General features: G+C 31.2%; 1 protein-coding gene across 1 annotated transcript; it reads right to left on the minus strand.

The window, feature by feature from the left end:
- Positions 1-6,908: 6,908 nt before the first annotated feature.
- Positions 6,909-9,010, minus strand: LOC143602822 (protein NEN4-like). Its single transcript, XM_077079811.1, has 5 exons — positions 8,009-9,010; positions 7,832-7,895; positions 7,647-7,733; positions 7,078-7,242; positions 6,909-7,001 (listed from the first exon to the last, which is right to left on the minus strand). Exons 1-5 carry the CDS (start codon positions 8,485-8,487, stop codon positions 6,909-6,911), a joined length of 888 nt encoding a protein of 295 aa, XP_076935926.1. The 5' UTR covers positions 8,488-9,010.
- Between the last annotated feature and the right edge of the window lie 485 nt (positions 9,011-9,495).

Here is a 9,495-nt window from a genome sequence, read left to right on the forward strand (position 1 = left end):
ATCTTCTACATCTATTTTCAATAATCAGACCTCTTTTGAAAATCATATCAAGTTTTTCTAATAATATAAAATATAAGTAGTTATTAAATGGACCCTGCAAACTTGTCAGTGAACTTCGCCATAGCCACAAGGTCTCGCCATTGACGCACATGTAGGCGTTTGTGGCCTACTCGTTGTAAGATTGTGTCTAATAAGTCATTATATGAGTGGATAAAGTTATAAATCATCACACGGCATTATGAGTTGTTGTAAAGGGATTAACATTTTTACAATAAAGTTTACACGTGTTTTTAAATGGTAATGATTGAATGAATATTATCCATTACATGTGTTTTTGACTAAAAACTATAATAAAAATGTGAAGAAAAATATCCTTAAGAGAATATTAAGTTAATAATGTTGCATCATAGCTAGTCTTAATGTTATTAACCATTGTGCATATCTGAAGTGGCACAACTTCATCTTTAGATGGCAATAATGTTGCATCATAGTTAAGTCTTAAAAATTTTCTTCGTGATAAAAATAAAATACAAATCGTTTGGTCTCGGCATATATATATTTATAGGGAAATGTTAAAATACAAAGTTTACTAAAAATAAGAAGGGTGAGAAAAAATATAGTTCATTGATCTTAGATTTCGATAGTGGAGATTAATTTTAAGAATAAAAAATGATGAGAAGGACATTAATAACCCACTTATGATAACTTTCTTTCTTCACATGCATGCAAGACAAATGTTAATTCCCCGATTATTTAAAACGTCCATATTTTTTTCATACGACATTTTTAAAAAAAAAAAAGCATCATAATAACAAACGTTTTTTAATATTTAATATGAATATTATATTGTTATATAAAAATATAAAAAATTATTGGGTTTTTATATTGTGATATTTGGTTGTTCATTGTGTTTTTTAATTGAGTTTTTCTATGCATTGTGTTATAGATTCTAGTCATTGTGATTTTCAATTAATGATCATATTAAAGATAAAATTTAAAACAAAGATTACATCATTTTGTCTTTTTGTTCGTCCTTGCGACTTTGTGCTCAACATTTGTCTTTGTACTTATCATTTCGTTTTAATTATTTTGTAATACATTCATTGTCTTTTGTTCGAAATTGACATGTGGCATTCACTTAAACTGAAAATATAGTATTATTTTCATTATGTATTGCGTTCAAGTCATTGTGTAATATGTAGTTTCTGTTATGATTTAAGTTTCAGATTATTGTGTTATATGTATTAATCATTGTGTCATATGTTTCAGGTCATTGTGTTATATGTATTCATCATTGTGTTTTACGTTTCATGTTATTGTGTAATATGTATTCATCATTGTGTTTTATGTATTAAATAATTTGTTGGTATTTTTCATTATAATTACATATTATTATTACACAAAAATGTTATTATTATTTAAAAAAATACAATGATGTGATGAAAGACACAATGACAAAAAAAAGACACAGTGGTAAACAAAAAGACACAATAACTTAATTTTTGTTTTGATTTTTATATAACAAAACTATATTCATATTAAAGATAAAAAAACGTTTGTTATTATGATGATTTTTTAAATTTTTTACATATCATATGAAAAGGTTATAAATGTTTTAAAATGATGGGAGAATTAACATGTGACTTGTATGTGAAAAGAGAGAACTTGTACTATTACTTTTATACTTAATACATGTCAATTAATTATGATTTCTCCAACTTCTCACACGTGTCATGGGTTTAACTTTTAAACTATCATTTTATTTATTTACTTAATTATATTATTGTTGACAATATTACAAAATTAAGTATTAGTCCTTATCACAATTTATTTAAATTCAAGAAGAGTAAAAACCAGAGAGATAAAAAGGACCATCACATATAGCACAAATTGAAAAATCAACTCGAGACTTTACTCCTACATCATAAATGCAATTAAGAAAAACGTATTTTTGTTATTTATTTTATTAATTAGTTTTCATAACTTACTGAACACTTAATCTTAAACATTTAGTCTCGGATTAATCATTGATTAATGTCGGTTAGTCCCGGTTAATTCCGATTAATCGCTAGTCCTTACCCTACTACCTTGTTGGCCCACTAGTGACTAGAAATTAAGACTTTGATCTTATGGATTTTATCGTCTCAATATATATATTATGTGTGTATAAAGATCACATTCAATCACAATTATTAAATATTAGGGTAAATGGAGTTGATTCGATAAGAGCAGGATGATGTGTCATGAGAGTGAGATTAGTTGAGGTGGAAGATGAGAGATGGTGGGACGAGGTGGTTAATTGGGGAGAAGAAACAGAGAAGGGGAAAACAAAGCGGGAGTGAGGCAATGTATGAAGAGTTTATGTGGCAGTTTGGACGAGTGGGGACATCAACCCCCCTCCTTTGGTGTTGCCTCCACTTGTCTCGTTGTCAAGGCAAACTGTGTCCACACAAACCACCCTACAACCATTAGACAACTCTTTTTAGAAAGCATAGGATATATTGTTATGTTGTTTATGATTGTTCGACACTTAAATCTATACATAATAAATAAGTAATTATCCATTGTCATATTTCACGTGTTAGAACATGTGTTATGGTTCATTTTCATCATTCTCCATTATTCATGATGTTTGTGTCACTTCTGTGCCAACTCAGTTTTTCCTCTATCATTCAACCATTATATTTATGGTTCACCCCTCCCCCAATAATAATAATAATAATACCATTATATTATTTAATAATATAAAGAAATGAAAATGAAAAGAAAAAAATCCAATTGGACCCTTGGAGGATGATCCGCATGACGACCCTCATTCTCCTCATTTCACACGTGACCAATTGGGGGCGGCGTGTTCCTCCTTCGCCGTTGAAGAAAGGATTGTCCACGTATGACATTTCAAGGGTCTTCCATGACTCATATCCAACAACCTTATAATTATATGAGTGTAAAATACTTTTTCTGCTTGCTTTATTAGCCTTTCATTCCTTTGTAGTATATAAATTAATAATTTGAAAATTTCTAAAAATTGTTTTATTATATTTAGCTGTTAAAAAAAATTTAACATGTGTTATATACGAGTTTCTAACCTTGTTACTAATTATATGATTACTACAACTTCAAACTATAAAAACACATCCAAATATTCTCATGCTTACTATTAATTGCTAAGTTTTATTACAAATACTTTAAAACTAATCTCAAACTCAAACCTACCCGACCCCATTTGAAAACTTATGAAATAAAGAAACAACTCATCATAAAATTAATGGAACATGTTTGATGTTTCATGGGTTGTTAAGTTATTCTACAAATGGTAACAAAAATAAGAAGTGTGAGAAGCCATAATAATTGATATGTGTCAAGTGGGGACCAAAAGAAAAAATGTATAGAGGTAGTTGTATATATTTTCTCTCTCAACATTCAAGGCACATGTTAATACCCCCCATCATTCTAGAACATTTATAACTTTTTCTTATGATATTTTTCTTAAAAAAATTCATCATAATATCAAGCGTTTTTTTATCTTTAATATGAGTATGATTTTTGTTATATAAAATTTAAAACAAAAAATCACGTAATTGTGTCTTTTCGCACACCATTGTGTTTTTTCGCTTATCATTGTGTCTTTTTTCGTCATTGTGTCTTTTCGCACACCATTGTGTCTTTTCGCTTATCATTGTGTCTTTTTTCGTCATTGTGTCTTTTCGCACACCATTGTGTATTTTCGCTTATCATTGTGTCTTTTTTCGTTATTGTGTCTTTTCGCACACCATTGTGTCTTTTCGCTAATCATTGTGTCTTTTTTCGTCATTGTGTCTTTTCACTTATCATCGTGTCTTTTTTCGTCATTGTGCCTTTTCGCACACCATTGTGTGTTTTCGCTTATCATTGTGTCTTTTTTCGTCATTGTGTCTTTTCGCACACCAATGTGTCTTTTTGCTTATCATTGTGTCTTTTTTCGTCATTGTGCTTTTTCGTCATTGTGTATTTCAACTCATCATTATGTTTTTTTAAATACTAATAACACCGTTGTGTAATAATAATATGACAAAATAATGATAAAATAACAACAAATTATCTAATACATAAAACACAAAGATTAATACATGCTACACAATAACTTGAAACCTAAAACACAATGGTGAATACATATAACACAATGACCTAAAACGTAAGACACGATGGTGAATACGTATAACACAATGACCTAAAACGTAAGATACAATGGCTATATATATATAACACAATGACTTGAAACATAAAACACAATGGAAACAACATATTACACAATGACTTGAACGTAAAATACAATGAACGCAATACTATTTTTCTCAAATTAAATGAATTTGTCATATGTCAATCCGAATAAAAGACAATGAACGTATTACACAATGACTAAAAATTAATGACGAACAAAATGACACAATGACGTAATCTTTGTTTTAATTTTTATCTTTAATATGAGTACCAATTGAAAATATAATTATCAAAATCTATAATACAATTCATATGAAAACTCAACTAAAAGACACAATGAACAACTAAAAGACACAATTAAAAAAACCCATTAATTTTTTTTTATTTTTATATAACAATATGATACTCATATTAAAGATAAAAAAAAGCTTATTATTATGGTGAATTTTTTTAAAAAAATAATGTCGTATGAAAAAGTTATAGACATTTTAAAATGATGAGGGAATTGACATGTGCCTTGCATGTGAAGAGATAAAGTCAACAAAGGTGGATTATTACCTTCATGCTCTTTCCGTCAATTTTTATTTATTAAATTAATTTCAGCCATCCAAATATAAGATTAATGAACTGGATTCGTTCTCACCCTTCTCATTTTTGCTATCCTTTGTATTTTAACTTTACCCCATTTTTCATATCTATTAATACAAGCAAAACAATTAAAGTATCATTTTTAAAAGCTTTTTTGAACGACGAATTTCTGTTGTCCGAAACATTTGAACTCAAAACTTCTCAACATTTTGATGTTTAAAAGTTTTGTTCTTGGTAATGGGCTACCAACCACATTGGTTTTTAAAAGAAGCTTATAAAATCAAATATATGCGATTTGAGTGATGGTTTTATAGAAAAAGAAACACACTTGTGAATGTTAGAAATAAATGAATAAATAATAATTGATGGATCTCAAGGGTACAAAAAAGTTGATGACAAATATAAGACGCAAGTTATATTATTATAATCATACTTTAAAAAAGAAAAATTGTACCTTTACATTATTTTACTTTATTTATTTGAAAAACCATAGTACCTCACTTGTTATTGAGTCCAAGTTGCCGGGTAGATTAAAGACATAGTAAAAAGGTTTTTTACGTTGTTCAATAAAGTGACCGGGTGTTTGAAGGACAAGTGGAAAACTGCAACAGTTTGGTCGAGAGCAACGTCATGAATAAATGACATCAAGATTCTTTAATAACATTTTAAACTGTTTAAACGTGTCTTCCTGAAATAAGATGTCAACTATTTATACTGTTTTTGTATCATTGAGGCCTGACTCATATAGGAACACAACTAAAAAGGAAACTCACAAATGTAAGAAAACCTCATTGAGTCAGATTTTAAACATGAGACGATAAGATCCCAAGTCTTGACCATCATCTCATGTCACTGGACCAGAAGACCGTTAAATAGCAACAAGTTATTAGTAAATTTATTTTGATAACTTTAAAATTTGGGTCATAGTTTATTTGGGCTTGATAGAATTAGTGATTCGTTGACGGTCTGGGCCCAAATAAACATCATACTTACAGTTACAAGTTACAACTTACAATAGTTACTAGGGATGGCAATGAGTCGGGTTTGGGTCGGGTTTAGGTATTCCCAAACCCATACCCGGTTATGAAAGTCCATCCCAAACCCGTCCCAAACCCGTCGGGTTTTAATCGGGTAATTATCCGTCGGGTTTTGGGTTTTCCCATCGGGTTTCGGGTCTCTTATCGGGTTTTGATAAAATACATGTCGGGTATACCCGACTTATAACCCGCTAGGTTTGTACCGGGTTTTGACAAAATATAACTAATTGATTACAAAGATGATTACCATAAAGATAAAATATCACAAATAATTGACATAAACAAGTTTTAACAAATAATATATTTGAAATATAGTATATATATAATATAATAAGCTATATCGAGTACATCGGGTATATAATCGGGTAAATTAGTTTATGTTATCGGGTAATCGGGTATATTAGAAATCCCAAACCCGTCCCAAACCCGCGAAAAATTTCAAAACTAATCCCAAACCCTAATGGTTCGGGTATTACCCGTCCCATTTAAGTAGGGTTTCGGGTTTTCCCATCGGGTTCGGGTTTCATTGCCATCTCTAATAGTTACAAACATATTCTCACATTTGTTTTTTACTTTCTAGAGTAAATTACAAATTTTCTAATTTATGTATTACCTAAGTTACCAAGCATTCTTTTTAAGTTCACAAATCACACTAAGTTCCTTCACTTTTTAAAGTTATCATGTTTCTGTCATTTCTAGTAACATAAGCTAACTTTTGTTACCGGAAAAACCATTTATTTAAAAACAAATGAAAGTTTGTGTATTTTTTGCGCTTAAGTGACATGTTTCGTAATTTGGGTAATATATAAAGAACAAAATTTGTAATTTACTTTCGTTTTTGTAAACGGTATTAGTTCCACGAATGGTTGGTCTCTACAGTAGGATGATATTATGGTTTTATTATAAACAACAAATGAATCTTAAATTTCCTTCATATACTGTCATGCTTGACATAGATTAAATAGGTAACTTATATGTACAATAATAGATCAATCAATCAAAGAATTTCAATGAATCAAAGCTTCAACTCCATGGATGAAGTTCAAACAAAATCCAGTTCAATCAATCAATTTTCATCTCGTTTCATCTGAGAAGCCTATGAGAATGCTTGAGACCGTTCAATGGCGTGTTTCGTGCATTTTGCAATATGTTCTTCACCTTTTCCGTCATATGTTTCTAGCAACGAGCAATGAAAAGTAAGTACAAAAAAGCACGAATATTGTTTTCTTGATGATCATAATGTTAATTGAACCTGTCCAAGGCTTCCTGTTGGATAGGGGACCACTCGTCGACGATTGAGTACTGAAGGAGGCGATTTCCTGTTTGTTTCTTGGCCATTCAGTTTGCTCCAACTTCTTGTTGTCATCATTGGTCTTTGTATCTTAGCTATTGTGTTTGGTAAACTCGGTTCCTTAATCTAATCACAACAAATTCTAGTCAACAGCGATCCATGATATGTAACTAGTAGAAAATGTAAAAAACTTAAGGGGTGCATCTCTACTCGGATTGCTTGAGCTCTAATCACACCATTACAAACGGCTGTCTAGATAGAGGTCGAACGACTATTTTGAAAACAATTTTTGTACAAACGACTTTTATGACTAACAATTTATAACCCCCCCCCCCCCCCCCCCGCCAACCCAATGGTCATAACAACTGCCCTGATATCGTTTAAACGTTGGCTTTGACCAATTTTAAAAGTTTAACTTTTTTGGTCAAAAAGGCCGTTTTGAGTCTTTTATGGACGACCATTTGATGTTATGAAATCAAATGGGGATGGTGTATAGAATGACCCTAAATTGAATAGTTAATAGTTAATACCATAACATTACTTCTGCTTCTGGTTGTGATGCTAGGTGATGAGTTGTATTGCCATTGATCCTCAAGAACTCCAGGAACCGCTGATTCCTTGATATTTCGATATACATTAAACATCATTAAATTAAACGGACATTCAAATAAAACGTTAAACTGATCGATCACTTGTATATTAAGATGTTAATTACCAGAAACAACACCGTGGCACAATGCTTGAGTACTTCAAGATTCATTCGAACATCATCTAGACTCCTGTATATATGTAAACAAATTGTTTATCTTTATTAACCCTTTCGTTATCGCTTGGATTTCATGTACGAATATGATTATATGAACATGATATGATAATAATGATAATCTTGAACCTATGTTTTTGTTCACCAAGTCCAAAATAAGCAGCCAATGAAGCCATCTTCATATCACCAGCTCGTTTCCCAAATTTCTCCGACAAAACTCCTAACGAATCGATCAACGCTACAGGCTCGGGCGTAGGCAGACCGATCTCTTTAAACGCTTCTTTAATCCTAACACAATCAAACCTTCTAATATTATGTCCAGCCCATATCCTTCCATCCAAAATATTAAATATTTTATCAGCAACTTCTTCAAAAGACGGAGCGTCTAAAACCGTCCCTCGCGAAATCCCATGGCACCGAGCTGGATTCAACCCGACAGCCGACAAGTCACCTGGTCGAATCAACGTGCAATAACTCTCGATCTCGACTAGCTTTCTTGGACAAACCACCATTGCTCCAAACTCTAACACCCAAAACTTTTGCCCGGGTTTGTTTGGTACGTTTGTTTCCAAATCGAAGAACACGACTTCCTTCGACATTTCTTGCATTAAATATTGATATGTTCTATATTCTAAACTTATGAACTCTTATTGATATTAATATCAAGATATGAAATGCATGTAGTATAAAGGACACATATGCATGCATACATATATATAGATATATATGGTTGATTGACTTGTAGTTCAAGTTAAACAATAGTTTGAAACAATGTAGGTTTTTAGAGATTAGGGTTTAGAGGAAGTCCTTATGGGAAAGTAAAGCAATTCCAGGTAAGAAGAAATAGCAAACCTCCATTAATGGTGATCTATATATGCGTGTGTGTGTAATTATAATGATGAGGAAGAATGTTTCTTGTTAGGTCTGAATTTACAAAAGTAGCCTTTAATGGAAGCAAAGTGTATTCATGCAAGAAACTGGTTAGCTTTTGGTTTACGTAATATTCAAGGGTATTGGTTTATCCAGAAAAGTGGCTTACCTTTGTTATGTTGCTTTCAAACATTCTTTAACCCTTAAGGAAATGGTCAAACTAATAAAAGAACAATCAAATTTCATAATAAATCAACTTGGACCAAAGGAGCTATTTTTTTTTATATAAGATAGTTAAGGACCATTTATCCTATCAACTTATAAACCATGGGCAACAAGGTCCAAGAGCAAAGGGTGAAATCCAGGCTTATCCGTGTCGGGTGTCCGTCAGATTCGTTGATCATTGTCGGTCTACTACAGTTTAGGGTGCTCATTCGTAATCAACGACGGATTACCAACTGTTTCTAAAATCTAAATTTACCTTTTCTTTTTCTATAGTTCTATTACCAACATATATATATGTATGCTAGCTAGTGATCTTCTGGTGATGATAATGATTTTTGTAGTAGTGTATTAATGTTTAAGACTGAAGTTTTCAAGTTGTATTTGGTTAAAATTTTAGTAGGGTTGGAGAGGTATATTTAATTCAATACAATCATCACATTTCTCTATTATTTCTAGCGTTAAAACTGGACTCACTAAATTTGCTATAAAATTGCAACAAAATAGCGAAAATATTATTTTTT

The sequence above is a fragment of the Bidens hawaiensis genome, unplaced genomic scaffold (assembly GCF_021521415.1).
Source record: "Bidens hawaiensis isolate Kalapana, Puna unplaced genomic scaffold, B.hawaiensis_p1.1 tig00001961_1, whole genome shotgun sequence".
Lineage (NCBI taxonomy): Eukaryota > Viridiplantae > Streptophyta > Magnoliopsida > Asterales > Asteraceae > Bidens > Bidens hawaiensis.

What these genes read in the sequence shown, in the direction of transcription:
- LOC143602822 (XM_077079811.1), bottom strand. Translation starts at nt 8,487, where the DNA reads ATGCAAGAAATGTCGAAGGAAGTCGTGTTCTTCGATTTGGAAACAAAC. An exon ending in GTGCCACGGTGTTGTTTCTG is followed by an intron (nt 7,734 to 7,831) that starts GTAATTAACATC and finishes CGAAATATCAAG; the next exon opens with GAATCAGCGGTTCCTGGAGT. An exon ending in CAACAGGAAGCCTTGGACAG is followed by an intron (nt 7,002 to 7,077) that starts GTTCAATTAACA and finishes GCTCGTTGCTAG; the next exon opens with AAACATATGACGGAAAAGGT.